At 33.7% G+C, this 19,884-nt stretch overlaps 2 protein-coding genes across 2 annotated transcripts in view; both read left to right on the top strand.

The window, feature by feature from the left end:
* Positions 1 to 19,884, top strand: part of LOC132697311 (protein Wnt-7b) — a 129,468-nt gene that overhangs the window by 95,473 nt on the left and 14,111 nt on the right. The window lies entirely within an intron of this gene.
* Positions 5,693 to 6,862, top strand: LOC132700314 (uncharacterized). The gene is made up of 2 exons (XM_060667535.1): positions 5,693 to 6,106; positions 6,167 to 6,862. Exons 1-2 carry the CDS (start codon positions 5,693 to 5,695, stop codon positions 6,860 to 6,862), a joined length of 1,110 nt encoding a protein of 369 aa, XP_060523518.1.

Here is a 19,884-nt window from a genome sequence, read left to right as displayed (position 1 = left end):
TTATGTAAAATATGAAAATTATCGTCAAGCTTCATTTCTGAATTTAAATGAATGGCATAGTTAGAACTAGAACTTTTATTTTTAATGTTTAATATTTCATAGGTAGAGGTCAAAGTTATTTGAAACTGTTTTTTAATTGTAATTTTATCTACAACCATCGTAACCATTGCTAAAAGCTAATCTTTTAATGATTCGTGTCTAAACAAAGAAATAATTTCGCATTGTATTGCAGATGTGTTTTTACTTAACCTTTGACCAAAGAAAAATTTGTCAAATGTAAAGCGAATAATTTTTCAAAGACAAGTTAAATGTAAATTTTGTAGCGTCATCTAACGATGACGTAGAAATCTATGTTTGTTATGTTTAGCCGAAGCCGCTAGAGGGTACTTGTGTCGGTGACGTTTGTCTGAGATAGAAAAAAACGAAAGGTTGATGCAGTACTTGCAACCACCACAATATATTCAAAATCTCAATTTCAAAAAACTCAAGACGAGTATGGTAAAACTCCATTTAATTCTTCTATTTACACTTTTTTTACCAACAAAATTACGCGATGCCAGTTAAAACGTGTCGTCAGTTTAGTTTCTCGTTGAACGGGCACCAAAGTCATGTCACATTTCAAACGTAACCAACATAAACGTACCACAACAAACATAACCGAACAAAATAGTAGAAACCTATGTGAAATAAGGCGGTAAGCGACGCCAGATGTCGCCACCCAAAGTGCTGCGTCGCATTCGTTACTCCCCGATAAGAATCGCGCAATTAAAAACTTAGAAACGGCGCAAATCTTTTCGCAACTGCCGCTATAAAGACGTCGCGTAATCGCAGTGGGCGTGTGTACCGAATGCAAATGCTCGACTCCGTACGTCAATAATAAATCCGTTGCCGTCCGCTCAGTGGGATTCTGTAATTCTAAACCCGGCCACGTAAGACTTTTTCCTAATTAATGTCTATTGTTAAATGGCGAAAACCTTCCCGACTGACAGCCGATAACGAATTGCTTCCATCCGCCCGCGCGATGCGACCGATACCGCCATAGACCACTAAAGTTCGACTTTTCAAAACGGTCGCTTAGGGGTTACGGACCACAGAACTGTGTCAAGTGTGATCCGCGTCCCGAAAGGTATAACCAGTTTCACCTTTGTGACATGGTAGACAGAGTAGTTTTACCTTCTTAACTAATTAATTTAAGATTAAAAGTTAGAACCATAAGCAAAAATTAGGTCAATATTACCATTAAAAAAGGTGATGCAAATAGAGGAAAAAAACTAACAAAAAAACGCTCAATGTATAATTTTCCCTGCTTACTTTTCGGTTAGTTTAGACATTATTCCGCTACATCGAAGAAATATCGGCTCTAATTACTTGCAATGGACCTACAGTTACTTTTTTCCACTTAGATTTTTCCTGTTCAATATTCAGTATCCCATATGGTTTTATTTATACTTTCAGGAGCTTATTTAGAACGATGACTTTCTAATAAAATTGTTTAATGTGTTTAATGTTCCGATGAAGATTTATTAGTGTAGATAAAATATATCCTTTAGTTTGGTTTCGCCACCGCGGTATTTCTTTGTTTATTATTTCTGCATGCAATGACAAAGGGTTATGTTTACATTATTTCTTTTACGGACGTGAGCCGATCACAGAAGGAAGCCGCTTTTCGGTTTTTCCTGAAAGTGCGGGTCTACTTTTGATGCGTATCGACGAAGGGTTTAAAAGCAGGTCACGACACTTAACCGGGGGCATTATGTATTAGACGATTAAACTAATAAGACGCAAAAGACGTGGATAACGCGGAAAGCCGTGCCGCTTACTCTTTTTTTTAATAAGGCGAAAGACGAGTAGACGATTGTAAGACGAAAGACGGGTAGACGAATTGTTGTTGTCCATGCCAAGTGTAAAAGAAGTTGTTGTTGTGCGCTGTGTAAATAAGTGAAAATATAGTCTTATTTAATTTGCCAGAACGTCGGGCTGTGTTTATTTCCTCAGAACCTTAGACTAACGATAAACAATCCTGCATTAGTTATGTCCCTTTACAAGTTGTTAAAATTTTAATTTTTAAATAAATGTTGTTTTATTTGCGGCCTTTGGATGGGCGAGTGCCCAGCGTAAGTTGCTCACAAAGAGCAAAGAAGAGGAATAAATCTTCTTTGTAAGTAACGCGCGAGCGGCCCAAGAAGTTTTACCCAATGTTGCGAAAATTGAAAAGAAGTAGTTTCCGTTGGTACGCAGTCATCATAACCTTTTTCATGCATTATTTCGGTGGCATTGCACATGACGGTTTAACCTCCGCTCGCTTCCAACAGAATTTTCTGTAATTGTTCCCAAAAAACTTGAAATTGGTTCCACTGTGTGGATTTACTCTTCTAAGTGTTTAGTTAATGTTAAAAACTGTGTAATCGTTGTCGGTCGCTCTGTTTTTTGTCTTCCACGCCGGTTGGAACGATAGGGCGAAAACGGGGAGGCCGTTTTTCGCTATTGGTTAAATGTTTCGAAGAAAGAAGAATTTTCCAGTAGTTTATTCCCCTTGGAGTGTGATGGATTCGTCTGAACCCTTTTAATTAAGGCACCCTTCAGGTTATAAAGAAAATGTTGAACCATAGTTGTAAGTGGCCGAATGATCTTAGCAGTCTCGGCAAATAGAAGTAATGAAGAAGAAGAACCAGGAAAAACAAAGTTCCTTATTTGAGGGTGAAGTGATTTAATGTTTCTTGGTGGAAAATAATTCGAATTTGCCGGTTTGGCAGTACGAATGGAAAAAACGGTGACACCGGTGAGTCGTTTCCTTTCGTAATTTGGATTAAATGAACGATCGTCGCTTCTAACCTATAAGTTTCGCGAAGCGCTTCCACCAATTACGCCCCGGTAGAGTCGATTATCTTGATCGATATAAATCGAAACGTCTGTCGATGATTTAACGGCCGATCTCACGACCGTTTTGTGTCGATCACGGGGAGCCAATTATTTACTGCTCGCGTGACTGCGAGCGTCGCGGCTTGCGCCTAGTTGCCACCTACTCCGTTTTTTATTTTAACCCCTGCGAATGTTTTATTATTGATTTTAAGGTGCCGCGGTAACGGCGAAGCACGAAATTCCTGCTTCGGAATTAAGATTTGCGAGACTCGACGGTGTAGTTTTGTTGTTGCCCGCGAAACTTCTTTAAATGTCTTCTAAAAGCGATCGAAACCGACCAATAAATAGAAAAGGGCGGCTAGTAATTGGGATCGTTGTCATTCTCTTGATCATCTGAAGGGGACGATTTTCTAGTGGTTTTTTTGTTTGCCGATATTGTATCTCGTTTATTATTTGTTTTATAGAAAGATGTCACATATAAATTTATACATGAGACAAAGAGAGAAAATTTAAAATTATTTGTTAATACACAGAGTGATTCATAAATTTCTTAGAATTCACAGTTATATTCTTTTAAAGTTAAATTATTTATATTATGGCCTTAATATATACTTTCTTTGTGTGGTCTATACAGGGTGTTACTTGTTTTGTTGAAAATTATTAATAGTAGGTAGCATTTTTTAAGTAATAATCGTTTATTATTATATATTTTAAACTATAAAAATAAAAAGACCAGTCTTGTAATATTTATTTATATTTAATAGGACACTAGTTGGTAACTAAAAAGTAGATATTACGTTTTACGTAAAAAAAAAGTTCTCGATTTAACCAGCGCAGTGCCGACCCAATTAAACCGAATATTACTTGTTCATAGACAGTCAGAGGCTCGCCATTGTTTTCCTTAAAAAAATGTCATTTGCATTCATTTTATTTTTTAGTCCGTCGTACGGTTTTCACTTCACTATGCAGAAAATGGGTTTGTATTTTAAGTTAAATTTCTTTAGAAATGATCGGAGATTGTAAAAATAATTTCTATTTTGAGAGAAATCAGTGGCGTACCATCAATATCTGCCAAAATCGACATGTGAAATTCCGTACGTCCGCCACTTGTGTATTTAAAAAAAAAGTGGTACACTAAATAATGCCCCTTAATGCATAATAGATGTGTGCCAAATTTCATTAAAGTATCTAAAGTGGTATTACAGATATTAAGACAAATTTATTTTATTTTTGAAAACTTTACCACCCAGTATCTTAAAAGTTGACAAGTTTAGAACATATATTTATATGATTTTTTTTTAAATTTACCCAAAAATCGCTCCAGTAATTATTGTTATTAAATTAGAAAACACCTTGTATATTAATCTTACCAGTATAAGTAAAGTAAAAATAAATTGTAAAGTATTAAAAATAGATATAAAAGAAAAAATAATAATATTTTTTAATAAATATAATGATTCAAATGCCGTCGCATTTATATTTTAAGTAAGCTCTGCATAACGCCGATAACAAATATGAGAGATCTGTCGTCAAAAATAATGTAGCTTTGGTTTTTTTTGGCAATTGTGAGAACTGTTATTTCCTTATGAAATTTAAAATATTGGAATGACTATTAGGTCTCGGTATTTAGATGATTCCGTTTTAACTATAACTTTTTGATTAAAATTTCGGTGATTTTAACACTAGACTTTTAAAAATTTTCAAAACTGCAAAACTTCACACCCCTTGGCATTATTTCATCGACTTCATGTTCGTAAACGGTACTCAGATGACGTACGTTCAACATAATTCACTAGATCTTTCATAAATCTCAAGGAAGATGGCGCTAGAGTCATATAAATTCGAATCCAAAAATTCGTTAAATTTTAAAGACAAAAGTTACCGAACCAGTGTTAAATTGAAACATTAAGAAAAAATAGTGTCCTTTTTTTTTAATTCCATCATCCAAATAAGAATTTATGAGATAATAAAGGTATTTATTGTGACAGTAAAACTTAAGAATTTATTATTATTAAGAAAAAAAAAGATGAAATGTATTCGTGATCATCTGATTAATACAAAAGTTTCATTTTTAAGTTATTAATTAATCACAATTAAAACAGAAACATCCGTGTATTATTATTAATTATAAAGTTGAAGAATTTCATGATGTTTGCTTTGCTTCTAAAATTTAAAATAATTTAATAGATTCAGATGCAATTTAATACTTCTTCTTTAATTCAGGTAAAGATTATCTACTAGCTACTTTTCTAAGTCTCACAACTTGTATTTTTTCACTTTCTCGTAGCTTTCTAAACCAGTGAGATAACGATTTTTATTTTTTTATCTACAACCATTTAATAATAGACGCATAATACTTCTGACAGTGAGAGTATTATGCTACGCATAATACAACAAGTGTAATTATATCATAAAAAAACAAGTGTAATTATATCATAAAACAACAAGTGTAATAAAATATTCTGGAATTCTTAATAATCCGGGCTTCAATTAATCGGCGCAGAATTCACACATTTCATTTATTATTTTTATGAAAATTTACTATAAAGTTACCCATATTAAAGTCATACACACGTTACCAATTCAATTCTATTATTCAAAAACAGTTCAAAAAATACAAACCAATATGACAATAATTAAAAAGAATTAGTAGGCCGTGCAGGCTAAATCTGACAGCGCGCAGCGGGTATCCATAGCGACAGCTTACCCGACGCGACGCTCATCGTGAATACAAACATTTTCTTTCATGAAATAATAATTGTAAAGTAAATAATATTCATATAGAGAAGCTTTAAAATTTCGCCTTGCAATTAAAACATAAGATTTAATAAAAATGGATTCTGAAAACGAAGTACTAACACCCCCGGAAATTCGAGCGGCAGCGGAAGCTGCGTCTCTGGATTTACTTCCCAAGAAATCAAGAAACAATTATGAAATTGCCTACAACAATTTCATGGATTGGCGATCAAGAAACAAGGCCACCTCCTTCTCTGAAGATACATTATTAGTGTATTTCAAAGAATTGGCTAAAAAGTATAAGTCGTCCTCCTTGTGGACGTTTTATTCCATGCTGAAAAGCACACTTTATATTAAACACAATGTCAAGATCGACCACTACGCGAAGCTACATGCTTTATTAAAAAGACAATCAGAAGGCTATCAACCCAAAAAATCTAAGGCATTTACCGGACAGGAAATAAATAAATTTATTTATGAAGCTCCTGATACAAAATATTTGGCTACAAAGGTAAGGAATGATAAGACGTTACATACCTACGGTATTTACCAAGAGGTGTTAATTTTTTAGGTTGCATTAATTATGGGAGTGATGGGTGCATGCCGCTCAAATGAACTACATGCAATGAAAATACAACACGTTACATTTTATGAAGGTTGCACTAGAGTAATAGTTCCCGTTACGAAGACCAAGATCCCTAGGAATTTTACTATTACTGAGAAGTTCCATGATATTGTTAAAAAATATGCAAATCTGAGACTGCCAAATGCATCAGATTCTTTTTTTATGAATTTTCAAAATGGAAAATGCACAAAACAAGTTATCGGCATTAACAAGTTTGCCAAAATGGGCAGAGAAATTGCAAGTTTCTTACAAATCAAAAACCCAGAAAGATATACCGGGCACTGTCTACGACGATCTTCAGCCACATTGTATGTCGACGCAGGGGCAAGTATGACAGCTCTGAAGCGCCACGGAGGCTGGAAGTCGGCTTCTGTAGCTGAAGGCTATATTGCAGACTCGCAGAAGAACAAGACCGATGCAGCTACTAAAATATTAAGTCAAATCAACCCTAATTGTAATATTAATAACAGTACTTTTGTTTCTACCCCCTCACAATATCCAGGTATGTCTACTATTACGAGCGAATCTTCTCATAACACTTTTTCGATTAGTAAAGACACCACGGACATTAGTATTGGTACTACACCAACTACGATGAATTTCAATAACTGCCCTAATATAACAATCAATTTTATGAAATAGACAGAGTAATACATAATGATCCTATTAAGCGTCAATTTAAAAATAATTGTGTGCTGAAGTGTAAATGTTAATTAAATATTATTAAACTTATTAAATGTTCAATCCAGGACTTTCATTGAATTTATTCCTTATTACATCACAACTCATAACACATAAACATATAACATAAACAGCATACATAAACAGTAACCAGTGTTGATATTGAGTGAATGGTAGAATCTAAAAATGTATGATATTATGTTCCATTTCATATAAAGCAAGTTAACATCCACTTCCGGCCTAACCGGAAGTGCCACCATCTTGAGAATATTCTAGCTGAATTGCTCTGCCATCAGCATTAGCTTCCTACCGAATTTTCAGGTTTCTCCCATGTATAGTTTTTTTTCACAATAAAATGACACATTTCAATTCCGGTGAGGTACCCTATATAAGTGGATGGTTGTAGATAAAGTATAGTATTTGACTCGAGTATTATGGACCATAATAAACTCAGATGATTATAACACTCGCCGCAAGCGGCTCGTTTTATAAATCATCCTCGTTTATTATGGCCTTCATAATACGCTCGTTAAATAATATACTATTATTTTGTTAATTTATTATTAAACCATGTTACGTTCATTTTACTAAATCGGTAGCCATCGTTGAGAGTATCAACGTAATCACCCGGACCGGATCAGAAATGTAAAAAAGAAGCACATAATCTCGTCTAACTCTACAACGGCTTATTCAATCTCACCGCCTTTGTCGTCGAACAAACTGTTGTACGTCTAAGTTTGGATACGAATAATGGTCATATTTAGACGAAGTCGCGTGGGATCCGAAGCATTATTACAAATGTAGCTCGCGATGCCACCGATAATCCGGCTCACCTTATTACGTCGACAGAATGAATCTTTGCCACGCCCCTAGCTCGTTATTTGAATACTTATTATGGCCAGACGGTGATGCGTCTCAGCTGGCACGATTTTCGAAACGTGACATTTTTAATTTTAAAGTACACTGGGGACTCGAAAGAGAGACGGACCAAGAGCGGAACAAGGTCTAAGAATGTCAAGAGTGGGAAATTAGAGAGCCAGGGCTCAATGAAGACAAGGATGGAGGAAGATCCTGAAACAGACCAAGACCCGGTAGGCCAATACCTCGAAGCAAAATCCTAGAAGCTACAAATGTAGAATACGGGAAGTTTCAGTTAAGCCACTTAAGGCATTTAAGGCTTTTTCTGTATTTAGAAAGCAGACTTTGTTGTTTTCTTTGTCTATAAAATTTTTAAGGATTTGATAGATTCACCAATATGGTATCAACTTACTATTTACAAAACATCTGAATTATTATTGGCTCGAACTAGCTAACGTTTCGCTAATCATCCTGTTGGCTTCTTCAAAGCTTCACTATGAAACTGACGTAAACATCGTCTCGGATGACTGATTCCCATATTGCTGATAAAGACTCAGGCGTTTTTAGTTGGTAGAAGAATTGATTACATGCAAGAATTTTAGTTTTATCGAATAAAATTTTATGTCCGGTTTCATGAGTGTGTTCGGCAACAGCTGATAAGTTTATTTGTCTTAGTCGTAAGGCTCTTTCGTGTTCTTTGAGTCTAGTTGATATTTTTCGTCCTATCTATTCCATGTATTCTTTGCCGCATATGCATGGAATGCTGTAAACTCCTGGCATCTCAAATTTAATTTTTTCTTTGACGGACCGAAAATGTTGAGAGATTTCTGGACAAGTGGTAATTCTGGTTTTGACGTTATACTTCTTTAGAACTTTTGACATGTGGTCAGTGATGTTTTGATCGGTCATCCGAGACAGTGTTTATGTCCCTCTTTTAGCTCCGCCCCCTCAAGCAATATATAAGCAGGTACAAAGTAAAGTGCGAGCCAGTTTCAGTCAAGCTCTGAAGAAACCAACAGGATGATTGGCGAAACGTCAGCAAGTTCGACTCAGCAAAAACCGAAGCAGGAGTAATCCATAAGTTCTGTGAAAAATATTGCAGTAAACTGGTTATTTTATTTTATTTTGTTTGTAAATACACTGTATAGCGGAAACGACCCATATAGATAATTAACCAAAGTAAAATAATTTAACGGCATTTTCTAAATTGATTTTCTATGTGAACCGTGTTTACACTTATATTTTAACCTCTCTCTTTATTTGAATAAATGTTTCGGCTGTTTTCGGGTGTTCGTCGCCGGCGCCTCGGGTTATTTGGGACAAATGCACATTATAGCATTTGTGGTTTTACCGTAAGTTTCGTTTCCCACGGATCCGAACCACTTCGAACATTTCCGTGAGCGATCGGATGTTTTCGGAGATTTTACCGCACGGTTTGAATTTTGACGTTTTTCAATTCTGACGGTCATGTCAGCGAATGTGTTCGTGTTGTTTTACAAAAATATACCCACAAACTAATACACACAAAAATATTATGTAATATATCAGACAATTTAAATTCCCACAGAAATTTTACATACCGTTCGCGTGAACTTTAGTGTTTTTTACAGTTTTTATATTAATATCTTGCCAAAACCAATTGTACGATTTTCAAATATCCATGTCTCATCAGTACAAACAAAACAAAATTGAAGGTTAGGACCTGTTTTTTTTGCTTATACGATCTTAGAAATTTAGTACTGTTAAAAGCTCCATCGATGGATGATTTTTCTTACAATGACAGTCTTTTTCTTTAAATAAACTACTTAACGATCAATTGTAAAAGTAAAATTGTGTTTATTCCGTTGTTTATATGACATATCCATCTTTCTCTAATGCATAGAGTTAAAAAGAGACAACAATAGCAGAACCGATCGGAATGATAAACGAATTTTGTTTGAATGGTACGAAATTTAGTAATCCATAATCTGTTTTTATTTTTAATTTGTTAAATTGTGATTATTTCCGTTTACCGCACTTGTTGCATAATATACTATACTCTATCAATGTACTTATTTGTAATTGTTTGTTGTGAAGTTGATTAAATAAATAAATAAGGAACGGGACGCGACGAAGGAATTCGACCCTAAACCGTCCGCTTATCAAAACGTTGGTGATTTCAGACGCGGGTTGATCGATGAAGAGAACTAACTATCCGGCACTTAATCGCGTCGCAGCTTTCGCAAATGCAAACTAGACGTCCGCCGACCATCGCCACTTTCAAAACGTCAAATTATCATATCGGACGCGATTTAAGTGCTCGTCCGCGACGTCTAACGGCGATAATAATTGGACAAACGGGCGATTATTTCGAACGGGGAAAAAAACTACTCGTAGATTTGTGAAACGCGCTGTAATGACGATAAAGATCTCGTTAATGAGCGCGGATATTTCAACTATGACGTATACCGTGTGTCAAATAAAACGATCCACTATACGATCTGGAAACCAGTACGATATTTAAAATATTATAATTTTATTGATACAGTGTGTCCCAAAAGGGTCCCTCGACATCAACTTTGTTATTTTAAATGGAACACCCTGTATATTTCGACATTTTTTAAATCCTTGGTTAAAATAAAGGTCAGTTTCATAAGAAATTCCTATTCGAATTTTGCATAATTTAATCAGAAAAGGAGGTCATGTGTTTTTTTTTCATATTTTGACTGAGACTAAGTCAATCAGTTTGACAGATGCGCCTCAGTTTATACAGGGTGTCCCAAATAGGTGGTATCGTTTTGATCAGTTGAATTAACAAAATCTCAAGATTTTCAAATGGAACACACAATATTTTTATTCAGATATGAATTCTAAGATAAAAAATAAGGCAAGTTTGTAATTTATCTTATATTTAAATTTTACTTACATGGGGCACGGCGACCCACTTAAACTTTTTATTATTTTTTGCAGCTTTTAACCATCAAGTCGATTTATTTTATTTATGAGAAGTCCGTTGTGCCCAAGGGTGGCAGTCGTGCCCCACTCTATAATGTTACATATAATAATTATAATTATTTATTAAAAAGAATTTAATAAAAAAACGTTACTGATTAGCAACGGGTGGTATCTTAAACCTCGAATATCTCAAAAGTAAGTAAAATTTAAATATAAGATAAATTACAAATTTATGTTATTTTTTATCCTATAATTGATATCTGAATAAAAAAGATAGGGTGTTTCATTTGAAAATCTTAAGATTTTGTTAATTGAATTCGCCAAAACGGACACGGAATAGGAATTTCTTAAGAAAAGGACCTTTATTTTAGCCAAGGATTCCAAACATGTCGAAATATTAAATTGATTGGGGAGAGGGGGGCACTTTTGAGACACCCGGTATCAACGACATTATAATATTTTAAATTTCCTGGAGAGTCCAAGAAACTTTTCGTATAGTGGATCATTTTTTTTGGCACACGGTGCACGTGTCCCTCTGAGAGGCTCGCTTAAACGCGTGAAACAGAAGATCTCGCCTGCGAGGAAAAGAACTGATGCGTATATCTTTCAAGGTGGAGGACACTTTCAACAACTTATCTAGTTTCTATGTTCTATTTTTTTTCTAAAAGATTGTTATTAATTTATTAACAGACAATTTTGTTAAAAATTGTTAATAGTATTCTTTTAGTCTTCACAGTGGGTCCTTTGCCTTTCGTGTTCGCTTTTTTACCGTTTCGCATTCCAAAAGGGTAAAGCCAACCCTGACCCGTTCGACCCTATTGGGACCCTTAAGAGATTTTCTTTCACTTAAATTTTAAAAGTCGAAAGAACAGTCTTCTAATATTTGAATTAAAAAATTAATTAGTACCTAAGAATTAGATATTTTGTTTTAGATAGATAAAATTAGTTCTGATTAATTAACGAAATATTATTTATTCATAGAGTACAAAACAATAATGATATTTACCTTCATTTAAGAGCAGATTTGATCTCTTAATATTTTTTTAGTTAGTCGCAAGGTCTTCACTTAAAAAAAAAACTTAAAAGTCTGAGAAGAGGTTTTTATTTCTTTATCAAGAAATTTAATTTTTTTAGAAATGATTAGAGATCGTAAACCTAATTTTTATTTTAAAAAATCAGTGGCGTACCATCAATGTTTGCTAAAATAGACAGGTGAAATTCCGTACGTATTTTTTTTTTAAATTTACCACCTCAAAAGTTGAGACGTTCGGGACATATGTTCATATGAAGTTTTCTTTTTTTTTTGGACCCAAGAATCGTCCCCTTAATTATTGACATTCAAATAGAAAACACAATGTATATTGAGGGTTTTTGTTTGTATGTTCTCCGCTTCTTAGTTATATTGTCCAAAACGTACATCTTTTTTTCTTAACAGACACAATTTGGCAGAATTTTTCAAAATTTCTAGGAGAATCTCTTTTTTTTATCCATCTCGAGATCATTTTCCGAATTCGTCGCGTTTAAGAGATCCAAGAACAGAAAAAAAGTGACAGACGAGAAATTGTCTTCGACGAAATGAGGCGCATTAAAGGTTCGCGAATTTGCATATCACATCGGTTACGGGTGAGAGAGAGAGAGATGACCGTAGGTGTGGACAACAATTAACCGAGGTACAAACACGACCGATAATTACCGAGTAACAGCTTCATTAAGGCAGCTTAAACGGTGACGTTAAGCTCGAGTTGAGAAATTTAAAACACTCGACGTTGATTATTTCAAGCGGTTTTTCTTCATAGGAGACACGAAAAAAGTTTCTTACAAAAGTTTCTTGGACTCTCCTGAAGATTTAAAATATAATTGGTCGATACAGGGTGTCTCAAAAGTGCCCTCCCCCGACATCAACTTTATTACTTCAAATGGGACGCCATTTTTGGAATCCTTGGTTTTAATAAAGGCCACTTTCTTAATAAATTCCTATTCGAATTTTGCACAGGTTAGGCAGAAATTGAAGTTGTGTTTTTTTTTCATAATTTGGAATTTTGAAAAAAATTGACCCTATACTAAACACTTTATCAAATTTAATAAAACTTCAGAATTCATATTTAAAAAAACATTTAACAGTTAATTATCTCATAAATATTCAATAAATAATATTGATAAATATTTAATAAATAAATGTTTAATAAATAATCATAATAAAAGTTTATAGGTTAACCAAAAAACTATAACTTATTTAAAATACAAATAAAATATGCACTAACAAAAAACTTGATAAATATTTTTAAACAGAAATATGAACAACAAAAAAAACAGAAATGTCAAAGTTTGTTTGAACTTTAATGCGTCAAAAAGAAAAAGATTGTGATGTCATAGTCAACTACATTTTTAAATATTTTGATATTTTATTGCTGTTTTGATGCCAGGTAAAAGGAATATTTCAGTATTTTTAAATAAACTTTGTCGACCGAAATAACGGACACTTTTTTGTTGTAGATTTTTTTTGTATCAATCAAATATTAATTCTGAAGTTTTATAAAATCTGTCAAAGTGTGTAGTATAGAGTCAATTTTTGTCCAAATCCCTATATTGTTAGCAATAGGTTTTATTTCGGGCAATCAAAATATGAAAAAAAAAAACGAACATAACCTCAATTTCTGCCTAAACGATGCAAAAATGGAATAGCAATTTATTAAGAAAATAGCCTTTATTTTAATCAAGGATTCCAAAAATGTCGCTATATACAGGGTGTTCCACTTAAATTAACAAAGTTGATGTCGGGGGACACTTTTTTGACACCTTATATCAACAAAATTATAATATTTTATATCTTCAGGAGAGTCCAAAAAACTTTTATACCAAACTTTTTTTCGTATTTCCTATGGGTTTCCAGATCATATAGCGGATCGTTTTATTTGGCACACGGTGTACATATTTATCAATTTAAAGATTACACGTCGGAATGGAGGCTTATAGGGACTAACCTAATAAGAAAACAAAGGTATTTTTATATTAATTAATAACTAACCAAAACTTTTTTTGTTTATATTAGTTTTCAATATAACAGTTTTTAGTTCATTGAAAGTGAGAGTTCCCCAATCAGTAAATTCTTCCTTACTTGGTCAATTTGGCAACTCTGAATAAACACTTTTAACAATTAACACAAATTGTATATCGTCATATTGTCATGGATTTTTTAATTCGGTTTTTGCTGTTGTTCTAATAAAAATACTGTTTAAATCGACCTTGATTTTCATTTGTAAATTCGTTTAAAACGTGATAGAGAAAAAAATGCTCACGAGATTTAAATTAGATTACACAGAATCAAATGTCTTTTCGAAAATATAAAAACTGTTGGCCTGTGTAACTGAAGGACAGTTTTTCAAGTTTGCACGTGTCCTGGGAAAGAATCCGAATCTTTATTTGTCTTTTCTACATGTTAATTAATGTTATAAACTTTTTTAAAAAAATCGAAAACAACGCCTGAAAAAAATTATAAAGTACACACTGCGACGTCACTCGATTATTGTTTTTGTACTGACGCGTCAAACTGTCAAAATGACGGCCATCATTAACGTCCGCGCTATTCTGACGAATGGATCGCCTTTTGGCGAAAAATGTATTACTTCTCGTCAAAAAAAATGATCATTACATCATTAACATCAACTTTATCATTACTCCAACTGAATGTATGTTATAAACTGTCAAAATGGCAGGCTATCGTTAATGTGCGAGCTGGTCTGATGAGTGTTGGCGTTTTATAGTCGTTTTGATAAAGGAAAAATGTTTTCTTTTTTGTCAAAAAATGATCAACAAACTTAACATCAAATTCATCATCACTCCCACGGAAGATATGTTATAAACTGTCAAAGTGACAGATTATTATCGACGCCCGAGCTATTCTGACGCTAGTGGCCGCTTTATAGCGCTTTTGAAATAGGAAAAATGTTTTTTATTTATCAAAATATGCATTTTTATTACATAAAATATTATGAGCATTAATGTTATTTTAAATAACTATTTCTATTAATTTTCTTTTCTATTTCTATTATTTATAATTAACCCCGTCCTTCAGAAATCCTATAATTTTTTACTTGTACCCCAGACCTATTTCAATAAATTTAAATGAAACAAAACAAAATTGTAATCAAGGTTTTTTATTCATCGATATACACATTGATACTTACATAGCAAATTGCAGAAGATCCAACACATACACAAAAAACCATAAACAAATATTATTGCGATTCTAAAAAAATAAAATGCAATTATTAATTCAACAATACGTTTGATACATTCAGATAATAACTTACACAAGATACAGTTCATAAATTAAGGAAGTATACTTTGCAAAATTCCCAAAACAAAATTTTGTCTTTTATCTGTACACATATGTATTTCTGATTTATACAAATCTAGTTCACTTTTGAAACTGGTAAAATTGCCTATAAAAATGTGTAAAATATTTTTTAGGATGTTGAATAATTGATCTTATTTTTTTTATAACCGCGGCCCCAGCAGTACCTTAAACAGTACCAGAATTAGTCTCCAATTGCGTGAGTACCAGAAAAATGCATGAATATGTTATTGATGAAAATTTAACAAAACTGTTTAACTGTCTGTCAGCGGAAAACAAGTTAATGTCATCGACGTATAGTAAGGACAGTCTTTAAATAATTAATGTTTACGTAATTTCTAATTACTAATAACTAATCTTAGTTTCAACGCAAACGTTATTGAATCGAAAATCCAGAAAGTTTTGCTTTAATACGACGGTGAGAGTTTCTCATGGTGTCCTGTGTAGGAATACTGGGAAATAAATTTGTTATAGTTCGATTAAACAGTCTAATTCAGAGAGCTGGGGGTTTACATTTGTAAGGTGGTAATTTTCTTTTGGGAGTTTCGAAATCAACTGTTTCGGAGTGAACTTTTTTGGAAATAGTTTAAAAATCTGTGGTTTCACTTATTTATTCTAGTTTCCCTATGAGATTCTTGGAAAACCCGTTTCTTTATCAAATTTGGTGCTTCGTATGTTTTTATTAGCCGAAAATTTCCTCGCGGTTTCAAAATCCACACCGAAATGTGGAAATTTTTCTGAATCTGATTTCTAAATTTTTAAGTACACAAATTGTATCTTCTATACATGTTTTTTTTTGTTAATAAATAACATATTAAACACACCTTAAACGAATACTTCATCGCGTGCTTCTCATTTAAATACGTAAATAAATACTCGTTGAACGGTAGAGGCCCGCAGTTGTTGGCCTATGAATTTTTAATTCCACATTACCGAACGAACTCCCGCTACGGGCAATAAACTTATTTTGTTATGTACGTTTTGTTGGAAAATATTTTAATATCCGAACGGATAAGTAATTGCGGATAGAATCAGCAGTGGTGCTCATTTCAAATGGGTTCTCCGATAGAAGTATAGAAGTTTAGTGGATATACGGCGTGTTTTCTAATTGAATGTCGATATTTAATTTTTGGGTCCATTTTTATGGACATATGTCTTAACTTTTCATATACAGATGGTAAAGTTTTTAAAAATAAATTTATTATTATTATTTAGTATACTACAATTTGATGCGTTGTGTTAAATTACAAATTATTCTTATAATCTCCAATTATTTTTAAAGACATTTAATTTTTTGATTTTTTTCATTCCAATGTACAGTTTTCGCTTAAAAAAAATAAAAACCTCTTCTCTGCACGGTATGCGGACGAATTTTTCAAAGAAACTTCGACAGGCAACTGTAATACTTTTTATAAAACTTTTGGATTCCTCCTGCGCCGGTTTTTGTCCTTGCCCCACGCATTATCCCAAAAGAGGAAATCAGTTTAAATGTCGAGTCTAGTCCTAAACCAACTACCATATCAAACAGCTAATGAAATTCGATTTGAGACCGCAAAAATCATTAAAAAATCAAAACGCCCTAAATCCAATATTGAAAAGCCTGAACGCGTTGTCCTAAAATCTCTAAAATCTAAACACGAATGAATATCAGGAAAAGATTCAAAATATTCTTACAGACGGCCAATATCGTCAACTTAAAAAAGATCCTACGTCATCTATGGATCGCAACCTTAAAACTATCTTTAAGACTTCTTCTCAATCGGACTACTTGAAAAAATCTGTCACGTCTCACGATTCTAAAATTCTAATAATTTTAGGACCCCAAAGATTCACAAACCAGGATTATCCCTTCGACCTATTGTCAGCAAAATATCTAGCTTTCTTGTTAAAACCCTTTACAGGGAAAACTGACAGATTCGTACTTAATTCCTTTCATTTCATTGAACAAATAAAAAGCATTACATTAGATACACAAGATATTCTGGTTAGTTTCGACGTAGAATCCCTCTTTAGTAAAATTCCTGTTCCTGAGACTATCACCATCATTTCAGATATATTAAAATCCGAGAATCTGAAACCAAACCTTCTCACCTTAATTGAAAAATACTTGTCTGGAACATATATTTCTTATAACGGTCAAATTTTCGAACAAACATCGGGAACAGTTATGGGTTGTCCACTATCACCAGTCATCGCGAATATATTTATGCAAGCCTTTGAGAAGAAAGCTCTCGACACCTTTCATCTGGTCAGGAATCCATAGTAGATTTTCTTAAACATTTAAACCCTATATACCCTAACATACGTTTTACCATTGAAATAGAAACTAATAACAACCTCCCATTCTTAGATATTTTTATCAATAGAAAATCAGACCTAACATTTAGTTAACTATCTCAGCCCGAGTTATTGAATCCACAATTTAAACACTTTATATCTGCTCTTTTCTCTAATAATTTCCACGATGAAACCGAAAGCAATCCCACACTTGCCACTGTTGTCCTTCCTTATATTCCAAACATCACTGACCACATATCAAAAGTTCTAAAGAAATATAACGTCAAAACCAGATTTACCAATTGAAAAATCTCTCAACATCTTCGATCCGTCAACGACAAAATTCCGTTTGAGAGTTCACAGCAATCCATGCATATGCGGCAAAGAATACATTGGAGAGACTACGAAAAATATCAACTAGGCTCAAAGAACATGAAACAAAGTCACAAATTACTCAATACTCGTAGGCTTAGGCAGCTCAAAATATTCATCGGTGCCATAAAAGAGATTCTCATAAAGAAAATTTTCATAGAATTAGAATTATCACGAACATATAAAACAGATCTGTAGATGTAGGTAGAGGGCAGCGTCATCATCTCCAAATCTGCGAATATGATACATAACACCGTAAGACAACACACTGTGCGGCAGACCGAAGTAGGCCGTTCTTAGGGCTAACCTTGTTAGAGACTTTGTCGATCTGGCCGGTCCATGACAGAGTTCTGTCAATAATAAATCTCAGTAGAGTAATATTGTCTTGATGAAGAAAGTCTATTTTGCTACAAGAGAACGTAAGTTCTTGGGTTTTTTGTTGGTTAATGACTAGGTTGTTTGCAAAGAACCACCGCTGAAGGACCCTCACTGTCTCATAAACGTTTTCAGTAAGCATTCTGTGATTCCTAGCCGTTGAGAGAACGGCAGTGTCATCCGCGCATAGGGTCACGTTTGCATTGGATATGGACAGCGGCAGATCATTTATGTAAATAATAAAGAGCAGCGGCCCCAGTACCGAGCCCTGAGACCTTAATGATAATAATAAATTCAAGACGCAAGATGAGTATGTTGAAACATTTGCTTATTTCCGAAATTACTTTTTTGTTATTTTCTTGTAATTTTGTAACCGCGAACGACAGAAATAATTGCAAAGTTTTCGACGCACCCCGGTAGATAAACGACTTCAACGTGAACAAGAGGCGTGAGAGGTGTGCGAAACAATCTTCGATGCGCGCCCGGGGCATCTTGCACGCAACTTTATTATGCACATAATTACAATATAAAAATTTGCGACGCGGTTTCTCCAAGCCATATAATTTGGAAGGTGTTATAAATGAGTTTGTAAATATACGGTTATGCTCCGTTTCTTAACGTGAGTTACAATTCGTGTGTGAGACGCGCACTCTTAACCGGTACTTACATGGATGTTTCGAAAGCTCTGGCGTAGGAGAACTTTTACTAGAAATTAAGTATAATCTTTCGTTGGTGTAAATTTTTATTTAAGAACAGAAAAATAATCTTTTTCTACTGCCGTCTTTAAAATACCTAATTACCTACCGATCTAGCGTCACTTTACAACGTCAGTTTCGTTTCCCACGGATCCGAGCCAATTCGGACATTTCCGGGAGCAATCGGATTTTTTCGGAGATTTTACCGCACTGCTTGAATTTTGACGTTTGTCGCTTCTGGCGGTCATGTCAGTGAATGTACACGTGTTGTTTTGCAAAACTGTACCCACAAACTAATACACAGAAAAATGTTATGCAATATATCGGACAATTTAAATGTTTCTACAGAAATTTTGCATACCGTTCGCATGAACTTTAGTGGTTTTTACAGTTTGTTTATTATCTTGTACATTTTCAAATATCCATGTCTCATCAGTACAAACAAATAAAAAACAAGTGAGGGCCTGCTTTTTTCTGCTTACACGATCTTAAAAATTTAATCCTCTTAAAAGCTCAATCCTTGGATGATTTTTCTTCCAATTACAGTATTTTTCTTTAAATAATCTACTCAATGATCAATTGTAAAAGTTAAATAAACCACATAACGTTTTAAAACTGTGTGTGTTGCGTTATTTATATGACATATCCAATAATACATCTCTCTCTATCTAACGTACACGGTGAAAAAGAGACAATATCATTTGAAAGGGCCCCATCGGACTGTAAGACCTTCAGAAATTGAAGAATGAGTTTTAAATTGTATTGATGAAAATCTTGAACTTGGCAATAAAAAAATTGGAAATAATCTGAATATGTCGCACGTCTTGGTTTGGAAAATTTTCCACGATTTTGTATTGTACCCATATTATATTCAACCGTTACTTCCCAGAGATTTTGCCTTATTTTTTTCATTCCAATGTACAGTTTTCGCTTAAAAAAATAAAAACTTCTTCTCTGCATAGTCACAACAATATTTTTTTCAAAGAAACTTCGACAGGCAACTGTACTACTTTTTATAAAACTTTTGGATTCCTCTTGCGCCGGTTTTTGTCCTTGCCCCACGTATAATCCCAAAAGAGGAAATCAGGTTAAATGTCGAGTCTAGTCCTAAACAAACT

This window comes from Cylas formicarius, unplaced genomic scaffold (assembly GCF_029955315.1).
Source record: "Cylas formicarius isolate icCylForm1 unplaced genomic scaffold, icCylForm1.1 PGA_scaffold_10__41_contigs__length_53128322, whole genome shotgun sequence".
Lineage (NCBI taxonomy): Eukaryota > Metazoa > Arthropoda > Insecta > Coleoptera > Brentidae > Cylas > Cylas formicarius.
The sequence above is the reverse complement of the archived record's forward strand: the minus strand, read 5'-3'. Positions and strand labels throughout refer to the sequence as shown.